Raw genomic sequence first — 18,885 nt, 5'->3', positions numbered from 1 at the left:
ACTCCTCGTCCTGGCTGCCCATGGCAGAGGACAGTCTGTTCCCTACAACACAGGCCTCGATTTCATAGAATCATTAAGACCTCTCAGATCCCCAGGTCCAACCTCAGCCCACCCCCACCATGCCCACATCCATCAGTGCCACATCCCTACAGCTCTGGGACACCTCCAGGGACGGTGACTCCCCCACCTCTTGGGCAGCTGTGCCACTGCATCACTCCTTTGGAGAAGGAATTGTTCCCAATACCCAACCTGACCCTCAAGTGACACCACCACCTCCCACCCTATCGCTGTCACCTGGGAGGCTGACATCCCCTCCCCACAGCCTCCCTCAGGGCTGCAGAGCCATGAGCTCTCTCTCCCCTCAGCTGCTCTTCTCCACGCTGACCCACCCCATCCCCACAGCGCTGCGCTCAGACCCCTCGCGGCTCCGCTCCCTTCCCCGGACACGCTCCATGTGTTTCTGGCACTGATGGACCCAGCGCTCAGCACAGCACAGAGGCGTGCCCCCAGCAGCTGAGTGCCGCTGCCACGAGCCGGGACGCCGGCGGTGCCGCCGCTGAGGGATCCCGTCACGCCGGAGAGCGGCGGTGCCGCGCCGTGCGGCGCCGAGGCGTGGCGGTGGGAGCATGCGCGGGGCGCGCGCGTCACGGCAGCGGGCGAGGCCGGCGGAGCGCGGATCGCGGCTCCCTCCCCCGGCACAGCCGCCGCCGCCGCCGCCGCGCCTCCAGCCGAGCGCCCGCCGCAGCCCCGCGCCCGCTAAGCGCGCAGCCCGGAGCGGCGCGGACCCACCCCCGCCGCCGGCCTTCCTCCTCCCCCTGCCGCTCCTCCTCCTCCTTCTGCTCCGCCCCGCCCCGCCCGCGGCCGCCCGCGCTGCCCGCAGCCCGTGGATGCGCTGAGCGCTCGGGCACGGAGCCGCCGGCCCCGCCGCTGCGGAGCCCGCAGGCCTTTGTTAATCCCCGCGGCTCTCGGCGTTGCGCTGCCTCCTGCTCCCTGCGCCCGGGCGGCGGCGGCGGCGGCGGCGGGGGCTGCGCTTTTTTTTTTTTTTTTATCCCCTCCCTTTTTTTTTTTTTTTTCTTTTTTAAATTAAATTAAATCCCTTTTCGCCATGGGATGTACCCTGAGCGCCGAGGAGCGGGCCGCCCTAGAGCGCAGCAAGGCCATCGAGAAGAACCTGAAGGAGGACGGCATCAGCGCGGCCAAAGACGTGAAGCTGCTCCTGCTCGGTGAGCCCCGCTCCGCTCCGCGCCCCGCTCCGCTCCGCGCCCCGCGCTCACCGCTTCTCTCTCTCTGTCCCGCAGGGGCCGGCGAGTCGGGGAAGAGCACCATCGTGAAGCAGATGAAGTGAGTGCCGCGGGGCGGCGCGGAGGGCCGCGGGCGCCATGTTGTACCCGAGGGCAGCGCCGGGCGGGAGGCGGCGGCCGCTGCTGTTCGGGGCCCCGTGGTGCTGAACGCCGGGCTGAGGGCGGCGGGGGGGCGGCCGCGGCTGGGACCGGCGCTTGGGAGGAGGAGGAGGGGGGAAAAAAGCACGAAATCCGCCCGTAATGCGGATTTAAAGCGAGGCTCGCTGCCGCCCAAAGCCCCTTTTACCCGAGATTTGAGCCTTTTAATTAATGAGAGGCGAACTTGGCTGCCGGTCGCCGATTACATTGAAAATGGGTTATTAAAAACAGAAAAGAAAAACACGCGACCCAAAGCGCTGAAAAAATCAGCCCTGTTCTCACGCAGCATCTCCCTGACAGCTGTGCCAGGCCCCAGTGGGAATGGGCCGGGATGGCTGCCCCACACCGTGCCCCCGGCACACAGTGATCCCAGCACGTGGCCAGGCAGTGCTTCCAGGGGGAGAGCCAACGGGGCTGAGGGAGAGCTTAATGAGGGGTTGGAGAGCCCACAGAGGTTTGGGAGAGCCAACAGAGGTGTGGGAGAGCCTGTAGAGATGTGGAAGAGCCAACAGATGTGTGGGAGAGTCAACAGAGGTGTGGGAGAGCCTATAGAGGTGTGGGAGAGCCTGTAGAGATGTGAGAGTCAACAGAGGTGTGGGAGAGCCAACAGAAGTGTGGGAGCGCCTTTAGAGACCTGGGAGAGCATACAGAGATGTGGGAGAGTCAGTGGTGGTGTGGGAGAGACAACAGAAATATGGAAGAGCCACTGGCGATGTGGGAGAACGTATAGAGATGTAGGAGAGCATGTAGAGGTGTCAGAGAGTGTACAGAGGTGTGGGAGAGCCAAAGGAGGTGTGGAGAGCTAAATGGAGGCATGAGGATCCAACAGAGGCATAGGGACCCAACAGAGGTGTGGGAGAGCCAGCAGAGGCACAGGGAGCTAATGGAGGCGCGGGGAAGCCAGTGAGGGTGCAGGCAACCAGCGGAGGTGTGGAGGTGCAGAATTACTCCATTCCCTTTTCTTCCTTTTAATTAAAGCCCATCCATCCCCAGCTTCCCACTGGAACGAGCAGGCGCCATAGCTGTGCTTTGGGCCGGGTGTCACAGTGGTAGAGGCACGGAGAGGTTCTTGTTTCCCGATAGCGGAGGAGCCGGTGGCTGGGAGGGGCCCTCGGGCAGCGGGATGCGGGCGGTGCGGGCGGTGTGCCCGCTGCCATCCGCAGTCCCTCCGCGTTGTCCCGCGGGCGCGGCGCGGTGCGGCTTTCAGGCGGTTCGCGTGGTGGACAGCGCCCAGCGGGGACTCGAACCGCCGCTAGCGCTGCGCTCGGCTCCTCCCTCGGCGCTCGGCTGCCTTCGGAGAGCGCTCGGAGGCGGTCGGGGGGGAGCCGAGCAGGCTCGGAAACAGCCGAAGGGGCTCGGGCGCCGCTCGCCAACCCGCGGGCGTGGGCTCGCCGCGGGCTCGTAGCCCGGCTCGGTGCCATGAGCGTACGGGGATAGCCGGTCCTGCGGGGGTTTCCAGAGGACCGAACCGCCGTCCCCGCCCAAGGCAACGCTCTTCCCACAGAGCTGCAGGGCTGTGGCAGCGAGCAGCCTCGCCCTCAGCGCCGTTCCGTCCGCCTCTCACACTGCTATCGGTGTGCAAAGGCTCCGAGCCCCCGTGAAAGGGCATTTGGGGCCGGCTTCGGGGATTTGGGGACGGATTTGGGGCCGGGAGGACGGGTTTGGTTTGTATGCGAAAGGTGGATCGGGAGAGGAGCTACTGCAGATGAACACCAATAAATTATTTAATCTCTAGGAATCGCTTCTGCGGAAGCGTGCTGGAATGGCGGGCGATGGTTTGGTGGAAAGAGAGGCTGTGGCTGCCACAATAACAGCGACAGCTGTTGTGAAGGGGCAGCTGTGGCCTTACACAACCGTGCACGGGGCTCCTGTGCTGCGGGGAGCAGAGTTCTTGTTGTTTAAACCGAACTGGTTCCAGATAATAGCCGGCTCGCTCAGCTACATTAGTAAAGTGAGGGCTGAGAAATAGCCTGTTGTACATCTGTAATTTCAAGGAAGCAGCCCCAGCGTGGTGCACGGCAGCTTGCAGCCCTGTGCCTGAAGACGCAGAGCCGGCTGCAGCGGCGGCAGCTCCGGGCGTGCAGCGGGGCCGCGTGAGGCTGGGCTGGGCTGGGTGGGGACGCGGCGTTGCTGGGAGCAGCCGGAGGGAGCCGGCACTGCAGGCACCACGGGGAAACGAACGCTTCTGAAAATTAATTTAAATATAATGCAGGCATTAGCATTTCACCTGGTCAAGCTCCATTACGCGGGCTTGCTGAGAACCTAATGAATTCTTAATAAAGATTAAATTGCGCGTTCATTAGATTTTGATGAAAGAGACCGCTGTTATATTTTTTTTAATGCTGTGTTATTGGTGCGCCTCTAGATAATAAATCTCATCCCCGTGAATGGCTACAGCAGTTTCACACCCGGCTGTCGCCTTGTGAAGGAGCACAGGAATGTGCAGGCGGATGAGAAAATGCTAAGACAAAGGAACGGCGAGCAGGCGTTGTTCACAGAGCGCGGAGGAGAGGTTACGTGCTGCCCGGTTAGTCCTTGAGATGCCAGGCAGTGGGGAAGAACTAGCAGGTAGAAACTGCAGCACCTGGAGAGCTTAGCGAGGATGGGGCTTGGGGCTGATCAGTGCCTGGAGGCACCTTTCGGCGGGTGGCGGGGAGTTAGCAGTGAAGAAAGGAGGTGCAGGTGGGCGCAGGCAGGTAGGGCTGCAGGCCAGCCTGCACTGGCAGTGACAACACAGTACTGTGGCACTTCCCTCAGCACAGGGTGGTGATTCCCACAGCGCCTTGGCTGTGCCCATCCTGGCTGGTGACGTCTGCTTGGGATTCTCTCACATCCTCATCCATGTCTCAAAAGCAAGTGGAGGGCTGTGTGGCTCGGGGGGCACACCGAGAGGTGCAAGCGTGCCATGCAAGCCAGTGTGCTCAGTATCAGGCAGTGACCAGGCTGTTTTCTGCAGCTAAAAAACAGCTTTTACCAGGCAAATCTGGAGCTCCTTTGAAGATCCCAGTCAGAGGGTGAGAGTGATTCAAGAAAAATTTGTCCTCCTCTCCCCCCACCCGGTCTCTGGGAGCTCGCTTTGATGTAGGACTGCAATGAATGTCAACGTTTGTTAAGATCTTATATCTTGAAATAAACATTGAGGGCAGGCAGAATTTGGAATATGTGATTTCCTTTTCTGGATTATCTGGATGGTAGCTTTGAGGCAAGACTTGTTATTAATGAGTGGGACTTTGTAGGGAATTACAACTCTGGTGAATGTGCTTGTTCATCAAGCAGCCCCAGCCTAGGACAACACCAATATCTCAGCCTGTTACTATTCAGCAGAATAGTCAGATGCATGCAGTGTTCCAGTGGTGAGCAGGGAGGAACTATTCCCTGAACACTGGGGAATTCAGCATTTAAATGCTAATGCACAGCGCCTGAGTTGGCTGGCGCGGCTTCAGGACCAAGGTCCGGCCACTTACTCAGCAGCTGCCTTTGTGGATGGTGAGCCAGGGCAGTATTCCTCCTTCCCAAACGAGAGGTTGGTGATGGCTGCAGCATTCAGGAGGACACAGGGCTTCACCTGCCTACACCAAAAATCCTCGGTTTTTGGGATACATGTATTTTTTTGGCTCTTGCTTCCAGCCCCCTACATCCTCCCAAACAGTCTCATCTTATTTCCCAGCAGTGCTGGCAGTACCCCACTGATGGGCATCTTTGCAGTTCCTTTTTTTTTTTCACATTTAAGTTGCACCAAAGATGGGAGTATGTAATAAAGAGAAAAATCGGGCGAGAGTACAATGTTTCTCTTGATGTACTATCTTCTTCCCAACAGCCATCAGTCCCAATAGCCTGCTGATATATTGTTTTGACCTTTATCAAAGAGCCCCTCAAAACAGCTCCAGGCTCTACTTGCTCTCCATGTAACTGAATTACTGATAATCTAATGAACTTCTTCAGAGTGAGAAGCAGTCCCCACCCACTGGTTTACAGCCCGTCTCAGTAATCTGATGGTAAATGCCATCAAAACCCAACAATTTGTTGTGAACACCCACTCGGGGCCTTGCTCTTTGCTGTGTGTCTGTGGCTCAGCCCTCAGCAATTTCGTGCTTTCAGCCCCTTCCCAGATGCTTTTTTTGCATCCCTGGGTGCTGTGGGTGCCGCTTCCCATGCCCTGCAATGGCACAGCACTCTCTGAGCTGGGCAGAAATAAGAGCAGGGGCAGAGGAAAGAGAGGCTATCTGTTTTGGCTTGTAGTTGCAAAAGATGAATTGCATTATTGGCACTTTTTTCCCTTCCTTTTGGATTACGGTGCTTACAAAACAAAACGCTAGCAATCATTGTTCATTTCCTTGTACTTCTTGTTATTAGGCTGAGAAATTTTAGAGAAAAGCAGTAACTATATTAGCAGGCAAGACAGAATACATTTTAGGTTTGGGTTTTTTCTTTTTCCTTGACAGTTCTTAATTTGTTTCTTGTATAAGAAACTCATAACAGTAAAAATATCTTTCAGTGACAACAGAGAACTGCATAGCTTCTCCTCTTTCAACCTACTTTCAAAACCTGAAAAGAAATTTGCCTGTCATATTCTGACATGACACATCTAGTCCTGTTGGAAATGTTTTAGCAAGCTAACGAGATGAAAGTGGTTCTTTTAATGAACTCTGAAGAAAGAGACAAATCTGCACAAGTGTAGCTGGGGATGTCTTCTTTTATGTTTGGCTTAGCTAACCCAGAAGTTGTAAGAAACGTTAGGTTGTGTCGTGACAATTGGAAAATGGTGGTGGTTCTTCTCAGTCTGTTCTCTTCCATCTGTCTGGCATGCAGCTGCACATCATAGAATCATAGAATTGTAGAATCACAGAATCACAGAACCATAGAATGGCCTGGGTTGAAAAGGAGCACAGTGCTCATCCAGTTCCAACCCCCTGCTGTGTGCAGGTCACCAACCAGCAGCCCAGGCTGCCCAGAGCCACATCCAGCCTGGCCTTGGATGCCTGCAGGGATGGGGCATCCACAGCCTCTTGGGACACATCTAACTTGGGTTCTCTAGTGTGATTCACTGGGGAGCATCACCAAAATGGGGGAGGAGAGGAGCGGAAAAGAGACAAATTGATGAAGGTAGAGGTAGTTTGTTGGCTATTCTACTTGACTTATCAAGAGGAAGAGCAAAATGAAGAACAGATTCACACTGATCAAGGCAAGAGCAGGTTGTGGTCACTTGGAGAGTAAGAGCCAAGTAGTGAATAAATTCCTATAGAATCATCAGGAGTTGCTCATGTGAGAGCTAGTTTTCTTCAGCCCTGTTGCAGAATCACATCCTACCCCTGTGAGTGTTAAGCTCCCCCAGTTTTACCTGGGTTTGTAAGACAAAAAGTCCTCACTGACTGCTGAAGCTGGTGGATCTGCCACCAGAAAGCCTGGTGCAGGGCAGGGATCGGAGGATTGGAGGTTTGCTGTAGAGCCTAAATTTGCTTCTGTGAGACCTGGACTCACATAGTGACCGAGTGAATTCTGTTCCAGGGATTCTTTGCATTTGTCTTTGCTCTGTTTTTGAAAGAAAACTTCCAGCTCTTCTGGCTTTAGAGACGAGTTAAAAAAAAATAATTGTCCTTAGTTTAGCCTATGGATTCCAGGTTGGGAGCACATTAAAAATCTGTCCAAAAGAAGACAAGGAAACCAAAAACATCTCAACTGCTGAGTTGTTTTTGCAGCCTGACTCCCTTTTCTTTTTTCTTTTTTTTTTTTTTTAATTCCATATTATTATTATTATTGTTTTGCATTAACAAGACTAAAACCAGCGATCTCAGTTATTTTAAGTCAACTTGAATGGCCTGACTCCCAGATCCTCTCTTTGACCTCACTGGGCTTTGGACCACATTCTTCCTAAACCGATGTCTGTCCAATGTACAGCTGTCAGGAGATCTGTTGAATTTCAAGTGTTTGCATGGCATTTGGTGGGATTCTACACACGGCTAAGCTTCATTTGCAGAAATGAAAACTGGAGACAAAAAGGTCTGGAAATTGCATTTTAAAAAATACTGGCACCTTAAAACCTATGGTCATTTTTCTCACCCGATAAATTCTTTGGTTTCATCCATAGTGGGAAATACAAACGATATTTTGCCGTGGTTTTCCTAATGCTAAAGAAATGTTCTACCATATATAAAAATCACCCTAAACTGTTAATGGAATCATTCTCGTTTTATTTTCAAGGCCATTCATGCAAATGACAGACGCAGGGAGGCCAGAGGATTACAGTCCTGATTATGGGATGCTGTTCGCATTCTGCCTAAAATCAGAAAATGCAAAAGGCTGAAAAATGCTTCTGCATAACACAAAGCAAAGAAACGGATTCTTTTCTAGAGCTGAGCAAAAGGGAGAAAAAAGCCCTTTAATCCAAAGCTCAGTTTTCTGTTTATAGTGATGATATAATAAAACTTTTGATGGAGACGTTTCTTAGCTTACCAGTAGAAATGCTCATCTCCCGCAGCTTTCAAGTTAATTGAGAAAGAAGTGAGGAGCGCAGGGAATTGTGTAGTAAGCTGACATCCCGTCTGTTTGCAGATTGCTAATCAATAGCAGTTTTGACATTGAAGGAGAAGAGCTGTAAGTGCTTTGTTTTTCTTTATTCCCGGGCATGTCCTGCTCTGCTTGGTCACCAAAATTGCATCAGTGCATCACAGAATCACTGAGGTTGGAAAAAGACCTCTAAGATCATCTAGTCCACCTACCAGCCATATTGCCCACTGCCCACGTCCTTCAGTGCCACATCCACCCTTTTCTTGAACACCTCCAGGGATGGTGACTCACCACCTCCCTGACAGCTGTGCCAGTGGTCCGCTGTTCTTTCTGAGGAGAGATTCTTCCCGATACCCAACCTAAGAGAGCAGAGCTTTCATCAGCTTAAAGATCCGAAGAAAAGCAGTTAGAGAAAGAAAAAACATGGTAACAGAGGGTCCCGCCCAAACCTGGGAAGTTTGGTGGCTCTCAGCAGCCTCCTTTGGTGCAGAAATCCGTTTTGGAGGTCGTTGTGGGAGCTGCTTTTGGAGAAGGTTTGGGCGGCAGCCATCCCATAACTGCCTGGGGCTACACTTGGAGGATTTCTGCACTACCTGTGAATTGTTACTGAAAGAGAACGGGTGGTATTGTGGAAAATATCACTTAAATGATAAAAGCATGCTGATTTTGGTCATTTGTCTTGCAAGAGGTGACTGGAGGTAGGAGCTCCACTTTTGCAGCTCCTGGCTGCAGCACACAGAAGGGCTGTGCACACAAAATGGCTGTTGGGTGTGATGATCCAGATGGCAAATAAGAGGTTCTGCTGCTGGACTTCTGTGGCTGCGGTGGGAGAGAGCACAGAATCATAGGATTGCTTAGGTTGGAGGGGACCTCAAAGATCATCCATTTTCAACCCCCTGCCGTGGGCTGGTGACCAGCCATTGGATCAGGCTGGATCAGGACACAGGAGATGCATTGGGGCTCACTATGCAGGGGCTCTTTTCCAATGTCAAGTGAGAGGTCCTGTCTCATTGCTGACAAATTCCAAAATAGCAGCGCATGCACCGCCCAAAGGCACTGCAGAGCCTTCATCCTCACCCTCTGTCAGCACATCTCTGGGATGGAAGGAAATCACTGTGATGAACGTGCACCTCGCGTCGCCATTGTCACCGATCACCCTTGGTGATTAATTGTTTAGCCAAATTGGGCAAACTTTTCCACGTGAATGAAGAGATATTTACTTAATAAAGCAGAAAGCTCCTAGTGGCATGATTTGTTTTCCTAGCTGGAGGATACATTTTTATTTTCCTGATTTCCAGCTCAACAAAATCTCCAAGTGCCGTATCCCCTTCTGGCCTTCAAGGTGGGTCCTGGCTCAGCTCACATGGGAAACCCAATGCTACTCTGCGCATGTCTGAGGCGTTCAAACAGAGCGCTGGGTGTTTGGGATGTTAGGAATAATTTCTTCTCAGAAAGAGCAGTGATGCAGTGGCACAGCTGCCCTGGGAGGGGGGCAGTCACCGTCCCTGGAAGTGTCCAAGAGCCGTGGGGATGTGGCACTGATGGACATGGGCAGTGGGCACGGTGGGGTGGGGTTGGGCTTGAGGATGTGAGAGGTCTTCTCCAACACTGGTGGTTCTGTGATTCTATGAAATGCAAGCCTGAGAGTCAGCAATGCCTTCTGGTGGCATTGGCATCATGTTGGCAAGGAGGCAGGGGCCATCATGCCTGCAGCACACGTGTGCTTGGGAGGAGTTCTGTGTGTTTGTGGGGCCTCGTCTCGCAGCGATGGGAGTGGGGCAGCAGGGGTTAAAGCTGGTGCTGGCACCAGGGGATCCAGAGGGAAGAAATACTGGGAGTGAGGCCATACATGGGAAAGAATTGGTGGTAATTTTCATGCAGTTCAGTAAATAATTCAGAATCTAAAGTTAACTTATCTACTTTCTTGTTTATCTGCATTTTTTGTTTTCAGATCTTTTCAAGAAATGTTTGTTTCTCAATCATTCTTGCGTAAACAACAAATTGTAATGGCTTTTCTACATGACAAGGCATGAAAATTGATTATTACACGGGTACTTTTAGTTCTGATCAGAGAGATCAGATTGTTCTATTTTTTCCCATCTGTGGTCAAACCCGCAGATATTCAGGATTAGCTTCACATTCAGTTTTGTAAGTGCTCCTGCTTAAGGCTTTGAAATGGGTTTCTGGAAATGTAAAATGTAGAAAAACCTTACAGAATGCCCATAACAGCGGTACCAGCCCAGGCAGCCCAGCATGCTGAAATTCCCCAACAATATAAATACACTGAAGCAACTGCTCGCTGCTGCTGGCAGCAGGGCCACAGGACTTGCAGTGCTGCCAAACGATTGCTGCTGCTAATCTGGAAATAGTTAGATGTAGCTCATGTTTCATTCACGCTCAGGTCCCAAACCTCAGGACAATTGAGTTTTCTAATAGTGTTGCACATCAGCATCAATGGGCGGGAGCAGATCTGGGTTATTGCTCGCAGACAGATGTGTGCACCCAGGTTTGTTGAAGACAAAGCTCAGGTCATCTCTGCTGGGCTGACTGCCGCCCAGTTTTAGTGCCTTCCTGTGTATGTGAACTCTGTCCACATATTCATTCCTACGCCTCTTGGAAAATACAGAGCAAGAAGAAGCGGTTCCTTTTGTCACAGCCTTTTTCACGCATCCCCTGTTTCCATTTTGACTCAAGTTCTCTCAGGTACCAGCTTTCAAATTTATTTCTGTTGCAGTTGTTTGCAGTGCTATTCGTATCAAGAGATTTTAGGAGGTTCTCATAACTCAGCAGGACGAGGGCCTGGGCAGCCTGTTCAGTCTGAGCCAATAGCTCTGCTCTGGGCAGAGACCTCTTGCTTAAGTTTAACAAGAAGACCCCCATTAATCTCTTATTCACGATTCCCAACTTCTGCTTAACTACAGGACTGTGTCTCCATTTGGAAACCAGCTGAGGCTCAGTCATAAGCAGTGCTACCACAGATTGTCTGGAGGATACACAGCGGGATGGGCACAGCTGGCTGGGAGGAATTGGTTGCTGGTTTCAATTTGCACTACATCGGTTTGTTTCCTTGCTCCTAGTTGATGCCTTCTTGGATTCTGAAATCCCAAGCAGGGGTTTGATTAACATCTCTTTTTGCTAGTGATACAGGTTTAAGTCATTTCTGCCTGTCCCTGCTTGTTCTGAGCGCAGGGGCCGTTCCTGTGGTACGGTGGTGCAGCAGATCCAGCTCCTGCTCTGGTCTGGGTTAACACAGCACGAACCCAGGAGGCGGCAGCAGGGCTTGTCCATCCAGAGCTCTCAGTAAGGCACTGGCAGGCTGCGTGAGGTGTGAGAGCACACTGAAAGATTCAGTCACTCTTGGCTGCTTCTCTGCGTGGGGCTTAATTTCTTGAAGGTAAATCAGTCACTTCCAAAGACTTTGAGAAGTCATTTCGAGAAGACCTTCTTTATTCTTAACCATTCAAATGACTTTTTTTTTTTTTTTCCAAACCAGCCTTATGTTCTCCTGTTAGTTCCTGTAAACACAATGCAAATCTTCCACTGGCTCAACATTTCTGTGGGTTTCTTAAACAAACTTCCTGTGACCCTCTGTGCAGCAAAAAGCAAAACGCAGCAGTGTGTCGCTGTGTCACTCGGTTGGACCACATCTTATGCTTGTGGAGGTCAAATCCATTTTATCTGGTTATGCTTTTTCAATCACATTTACATTTTTAATGCAGTGCTCAGGTTTGCTTCACACTAGAATGAACTCTGTGGTTTCATAACAAGCGTTAGCTGTCCTGGGCTTTGGAGACTTCTCTCTTTTATTTCCCCTCAGCCTTAGACAGAGTCTTTGTAATTTATAAGGTAAGTTTCCTCCACCGGTCAGCCAAAACGCTGCGGAATCCTGTTATACAAGTGGCAAGCAATATTTTCAAGTTTCGTTTTACCAGGAGCAGATTTTAAAGCCTCCTGGTGCTTTGCAGGGACTCACCAGCTTGCAGCTTCAGTGAGACACCTTTTGTGCTCTGCCCCTAAGTAAACCAGGCTGGAAAGTCCTTCTTGTGAAAGGTCTTTGTCACGTTTGTAGCATCACAAGAGCTTCAGAGGGAGTCTGCCACACAGCTGCAAGGTCAGCTTTCAGTGTAAGTCCTGCATTTCCTCTTTTCCTTAGAAGAGGCTTTCACACAGTCCTCTATTTCCCAAGAAGATGTTGCGTGTTAAGTAATATAGCAAATAGCAAAACCCACACCAGACAGTTTGGTGTCTTCTGAAGCCCCAGCCGCCGTTGGATGTGAATGAACCACCTCTCCCACTGCCTTTTGCACAAGTGACCTCCAGGCTCCAGCTGAACTCTTTCATCCTTTACCTGGGAAGATAGAAATTAAGGCCCTAAGTACTTGGTTTGTTGACCTGTACCATCACTTATAACTGAGCTGGCACTGCCAGTGACAGCAAGAATGTAGAGCCGACAGCAGAAAGCGTACCAGAGGCAGAAAGAGGCAGAGCCTGAAAGCAGGAGTCAAGAGAGGAATCACGACCAAGCTCAGGCTCTGGATAACAAAATGAGGTTGTTTCCTAAGCAGTCAACCAGAAGAGTGACAGCATCTCGGTACGGCAGTGCACAGACTGGACACTGACACCTCCGTGTGAACCTTGCTCAGAGCAAGTGCCAAGAATAAGTGGATCAGAGCTGTCAGAGCTGGTAAGAAGGGCAGAGGCTGGCAGGAGAAATGATGACCCCCCATTCACGGTGTTAAGTGTGCCTGGTAGGATTTGATAGAAAGGGAATGCCAACAAGACAGATTCTAGAAAGCCCCCTTTTCATGGGAAGTCCTGGAATCTAATTTCCTAAATGAAGGGACACAAAACTCTGCAAGCTAAAAGACAAAATGTTACCGTATGTCCTTCCTTGCCTAAAGTGCATCCTTCCATAAGCAGCACAAAAGCACAAAGTAAAGGGATAGGAGCTGCCTCAATTCAGATTCAGTTACAAGCAAGCCTCCTCTAACCTCTGATTTATTGTCTCCTAGAAGATCTCCTAAATATAAATTGTAGTGGTCTGAACTGCAGTGAAGAGGCACTGGGCCATTTGCACAGAGCTGGTGCAGTAAATACCCAACAGCTGAGTATATAAAAATGAATGTGAATGAACACGGAAACAAAATCAGATCTTACACCCAGTAGCAAACTCACTGTTAATTTTTAGTGGCCGACATGCTGTACTCTTTCACTTAGTGGCAAAACGCACCCTTGATGTCAGGGTATGTCAGATTGACAGCATCACTGTCAAAGAGAGTGTCAAACTTTCAGTAATGGATCGAGTGCCAAGTATAGGAGCAAGGAAGGTGAATGTTCAGATGAGAATGTTTGTTTCTCCTGAATGCTTTTTGGATAAAGAGCCAGGAATTCCAGGTCCAAGAACTGATTGATGGAAGTTGACCTTGATGTGAACAAAATGGTAAACAGCTTCAGAATAATGAATTACAAGCAGAAATTGTACAGTCAGTGATGGGGTAGATCAACGAAAGGTCATTTTGTCCAGCTCTGTCCTAATGCAGAACTCTTCTTGCTCACGTATTTCTCAGTGCTTCACGTGATGTACTTGTAAATAGACCAGACAACAAGATTTTCACAGTTTTACATCCGTCTCAACTGCAGTGTTTAGCATAGAATAGATTTCACACCAAACACCCTTATCTTGAATTTTTACTCCGACATTTGCTTTTGCTTCTTATAATCACTTCCCAGCACAGAAGAGCTTATAACAACATCAGCTGCTGGAGTAGGAATACAAACTGGTGAATCTCGGAGCTAACTGCACCTTTCCAAGCTGTTCTGACCGAAGTTTGGAAGAGGAGCTGGTGGGGCTTTCCTTTTCCCATCCTGAAGACTTCCAGTGAAAAAGAGGCCGTCCTCAACCAGAAGGATTGCGGTGGTGGAAAATGACTCATAAGTACACATCATGTGATGTTTTCCCATACAACAGAAATCCCAGCAGAGGCCTGCCTTCCAACCTGAGCCCCATAGAAGCTGCGTGAGTCCATAGTACAAAAATTAACTTCAGCCCAGAGCTACTTCTTCCAGCTGAGCATCTCTGAGAATGGGCAGCACCAGCAGGAGGAGGAAGGCTGTCTTTGTAGCTGGCTCCATGTGATTATTTTTCAACAGCACTTGTACCATTAATGCTATTTCGGAGCCCTGGCTGGCCAGGCTAGCTCAGCAAAAAAGACTGCAAAGCCCGGTGCAGCTCCGTGTCCTCTACTGACAAATGTGCAGCTCTGCGACCCCCCAAATCTTGCTGCAGGTTTCAGAGAGAGGAGTGCAGTGAATGAAGCGCTGGGTCGTTCTGAAAAGCAGGCTTCAAGCTTCACAGAACAAGCAGTGGTGTTATTTGGCCTCTTGGTGGTTTTCTAAAAGTAGAAGATGCCCAAGAACTCTCAGTATCTGCAGCTGGTGCTTGCCAGAAACGCTTGCTTGATCTTTCTGGATGAGTGGAGAGCAGGGGAGGGGAGGGGGAAGGCCTGGGAGGGGAAACAGCGAGGAGATACAGATGAAAATTCAATTAAACAGAAGACATGGAAGATTCAAACCAGCACTGACGCTCTGCTCAGGGCTGCTGATGAGCCTTGATTTCAACACGAAATGTAACAAATGAAGAAGGCAACAGCGAAGAAAATAAATGACCACCCTGGAAGGGGCTAAATTACATGACCAGGATGATAAAAGCATTCAAATAAGACACTTCTTTTTATGATGTGCCTGGGGCTTGTAAGAAACGCAACCAGAATGTTAGATCTTGTGTTTGTAACCATTCCAAAACTTGCCCGGTGTGAGAGAATTTCTTTCCTAAAGGTCTGAGTTTGCCAACTGGAAAACTTGAAATGGATGATTAATGTGATCCCCTGCTGCTTTCCACCCTGCGTAGCCATCAAAATGATGTTCAGTGGGTATACTAAAATCAGGATGGTGGCATTTTGCACTAGTTTTACCTTCTGCCTTCTGTAACACTAGTGTGGGTTGTAGAAAATGGTCCATCTTCTGGTTGCTGCTGCTTTCGTGTCTTGTGGGAGAGGTGAGCAAATGCTGGTATCTCTGGGTAAGCTGCCGTCACTTACAAGTTGAGTGGTTTTCTCTGTTAAGATAAGCTGTTACTCCTCTAGAAAATGGTTGTCATCAGTTTATTGCAGCTTTATTTTGCTCTTTGCCAGCTGTGTGAGGAGCTTGTTCAGCACAGCTGGTCATTCCAATAGCTTGATTTGTCCCGTAAGTATTTTGCTTCTTTTGGGATGTCACTACAATCACCTTGAAAAGCCTTTTAATAGTAATTGAAAGCAATCTTAAGCTTGCATGGAGCATCGGGGATTGGGTTGCGTTTTATTTCTGTAGAACAGAAATCAAAGTGAGCTGTTACAGATGCTAGGAAGCTAAACAGCAGCTAGGGTTACCATGCTTTAGGAAACTTGTGGTGGTAGAGGAAACTCCAAGTGTGTCTTGACCCAAAGCCCCGTAAGATGTTGTGAATCTTCCCAGTGACTTCAGTGACCTTTGTGATCAGGTTCTGAATGCAAAGTACAACCAGCAGTGGCAGAAGGAGGTGAGGCACTAAGTACTCAAGGACTTTGCATTTCCAGGGGGGCACCTGAGTCACCAGCCCATGTCTGGGGGATGGGGTTGAACCTCCTGCAGAAAGTGCTGGGGAACTGAAGTGATGGGTTCTGCTGGGTTGGCCCACCTGGTGCTGAGACTCAGTGATCTTTGAGACCGCTTGCAAATGGAAACCAGTTTTCTTGGAAGGGAGAAGCTTTCTGATGCCATCTATTCAGCTCCTAGTTCTTAGTTATTTTAGCTGATACCATCTATATGCTAAGTCAGTCACGATGAATGGCATTTAAAGCATCCCGACCTAAGTCATTACATTATCACATTCGGGCCAGGCTTTAAGTAAAAGAGATTTGGCTTGTTCTTTTACTTGGCCCTTTCCCAAATGTTCTGCCATTATAATGGAGGATTATCTGCGCTGGAGGTTTTCTTCATTTCCATTAGCAGACAAAATCTCCCTGGGCACAGCCAGGGCAGCCTGCGATGGCAGGAGGAGCTGGTCCATGTGCTCACTTTGTCATCTGGCAGAGCAGAGCCTGACACCCCCTGACACTGCAGGGCTGCCCAGGGGCTGTTGCTGTGTCAGTGTGTGGAACATTGTTTTCTGAAAGGGAGGAGAATCGGCCCTTTATTGACCAGGAGTCACTGGGCAGCGTGGTCACTGAGCTGGCGCTTGTTGATAGAGCTGGCTTTTCAGTGAGGGCCTTTGTGGGCTTATCTGTTCCTTTGGTCTGCATCTTTTGTAGGAGCTGAGGTGGGGCCCTATCCTTCCCAACCCCTCTGCCTTTTCTGGCGGAAGCACAGGGATGGAAACAGAGGGGCTCTTCATCTTCAGGCCTGGGGATCTCCTCAAGACCCCCTCACTGGGATGTATCGCATACTACTAGATATCTACTCTTAGTTCAGGGGTCTTCTGCAGTTGGTTTGCAGACCACAAGCAGCCCCTGCTGCTCTGGTGGGCAGTGCAACCTGCTTGTGGGGTTGCATTGCCCTGCACAAACAGGGCTGCTGCCAGGTGTTTGCAGCACAGCTGCAGCACAGCTCAGTGATCTCTTCCCCAGCTCATCTTGCTGTGAGGCTCCATGCAGGCGGTGCCAACAGCAGCTCTCAGGACCAAGCGTGCTTTGCAGGCCACATTTCAGAGTGAGGTTTAACATGTGCACTGTTTATGTGCACGCTAAATTCAGGTCGCTGTCGTCTTTGTGTGGGTGCTCAGAGGGCCGGGTGGTTCAGGTCTTTGGGTGCTCCCAGTTCCTTGGCTAAGGAGTTCTGTAAATACATTTTTTTGCATAAAAGGGAGAAGCCATAGGCATGCAAATTGCTTTTACTTATCTTACTCATCCTGGAAACATGTCAGCAGAAAAGCAGAAGAGGCAGAGTATTATGTCATGTGGCCACAAGGAATGGTAGTAAAATGCAGGTTGCTGGTCAGGATGAAGTGTGACTTCAGACCCCAGGTGAGAGTAGATGATCTGTAGATTTGTATCAAGATAACTGATTTTAGGAGGAAGTTTTTCACCTAGAGGGTGGAACAGGTTGCCCAAGGAGGCTGTGGATGCCCCATCCCTGCAGGCATCCAAGGCCAGGCTGGATGTGGCTCTGGGCAGCCTGGGCTGCTGGTTGGCGACCCTGCACACAGCAGGGGGTTGGAACTGGATGAGCACTGTGGACCTTTTCAGCCCAGGCCATTCTATGATTCTGTGATTCTCTGATTCAATGCATGAAGTCTCTAGGAGCCTATTAGATAAATAAGCCATTCTACAGATGCCTAAACCAATTTCATTTGGCATTAACCTTTCTATCTCCAGTTGGTTTCTTAAATTTTTTAAGCTAATCTGTCTGGGGGTACTGCACAACTTAGAATCACAGAATCATTAAGACAGGAAAAGACCACTAAGATCATCTTGCCTACACATCAACCCATCAGCCCATCACGCCACAGGGAGACAGAGCTCTTATCACAGCTGGGGAAGGCTAACAAGCCATTTTTTGTGTCTGCATAGAAAAAAAGGAAGCATCCAGGCTTGGTGCATGCATGGAGGAGCAGGAGAGGAATCCTGTCCCACAGCAGCAGGTGGTTCTTGCAGGGTCTGCAAATGATGGAGCTGTGCTGCACAGAGCTGCTCCAGCTGCAGCAAAGCCAGGCTGGGTATCTCATCAGGTTCTCTAGATATCAAGGAAGATTTGACCCGAAGATACCATTGGATTACTTGCTGGCTTTGCTCTGATCAAATTTGCTTTGTTGCCATAAGAGTGAATGTGATGCATATGAAACTCGGGGCCGTGAGCCAGTGTAAAGGGATAAGATAATGAACTTTGCTGGAGCCTTTTGCTATCTCTGTATTAGAGCAGTTGTTGGAAGGCACTAATCCCTCTCTGCTGATTATTGACTTTTAAATGAATCCTCATACACCCTCCAACTGCAAAACTTGTGGGTTTTCAAGGCTCAGTAGAACCAAGACCTTGCCATTTATTTTCACTGTTACTATTATTTTTGTATTTCAAAGCAGAGTTTTCTACTACGAGTTCCCCACTGTTTGATCACAAAAGCGAGCCAGGGAAATTGTTATTTTTCCTTCTGAGCCTTTTGTGCTTTTTATTTTTGTAATCCACGTGAGGCGACTTTGCTGGTCATTAGCCGACGTCGGGAAGCGAGCTTTCTTTGTTGGGCGATAGCAGGGAAACATCCAATGTCTGGTTCCATGGGAGCAATTTGCTCTTGAAATAAAGCAAGCGTTGATAAGTTGCAACCCTTAGCTATGTTTGTCCTAGTAAATAAACATCACCAGGATCCGAGCACAAATACACGTTGTTTTGCCCCGTTTAGCTATTCTGAGATTGTGTCAGGACAACAAAATTTCCCCTGCACTGCATCTCCTCATTCTATCACTGCTTGTGCTGCAGATGATGTGTGTTTCCGCACACAGCCAGGGGTGGATGTTGCAGCCATTGATCAGCGTGGCAAATAGCCCTGGAAAAGCAACCCATTACAACAAAGAGATGTGTGCTTTTGATGGGTTTCTATCAGCGAATGATTTGCCTCTGTGGTGCCTTGGAAGGGGAAATTTGCTTAGAGGTGACTGTGGTTTCCCAGCACAGGGCACGCAGGGGACATCGCACCCTCAGCACCAGCACTGCGTCCAGCTTAAGGCCTGCCATTGATATCTGCTGGCTTCAGCAGGCCAGAAAAAAAACCCCAAAGATCTGTTTTTGAGAGGAAGATTCGGTTTTCCAAGATACCCATGAAAAAACCTCATTAACCATTTAGCAATGGGCTGCTTAGCTCAGAAGGCAAATTCCCCAGTTGGGCCTCACCAAATCAGGACTGTGCTTCCTCCCTCACAGACAGCAGGAGCCAGAA

General features: G+C 49.8%; 1 protein-coding gene across 3 annotated transcripts in view; it reads left to right on the top strand.

Annotated features, from left to right (window-relative positions):
- Positions 1-1,063: 1,063 nt before the first annotated feature.
- Positions 1,064-18,885, top strand: part of GNAO1 (G protein subunit alpha o1) — a 117,436-nt gene continuing 99,614 nt past the window's right edge. For 2 of the 3 annotated variants that reach the window (XM_031615481.2, XM_031615479.2), the window contains exons 1-2: positions 1,064-1,223; positions 1,299-1,341. In XM_031615481.2, the coding sequence (XP_031471341.2) occupies positions 1,106-1,223; positions 1,299-1,341 (161 nt within the window). In that variant the 5' untranslated portion in view covers positions 1,064-1,105. The remainder of the gene's footprint in view (positions 1,224-1,298; positions 1,342-18,885) is intronic. The other variant, XM_031615480.2, reaches the window with a different exon arrangement.

Source organism: Phasianus colchicus, chromosome 13, assembly GCF_987193195.1.
Source record: "Phasianus colchicus chromosome 13, bPhaCol1.hap1.1, whole genome shotgun sequence".
NCBI classification, from domain to species: Eukaryota; Metazoa; Chordata; class Aves; order Galliformes; family Phasianidae; genus Phasianus; species Phasianus colchicus.
The sequence above is the reverse complement of the archived record's forward strand: the minus strand, read 5'-3'. Positions and strand labels throughout refer to the sequence as shown.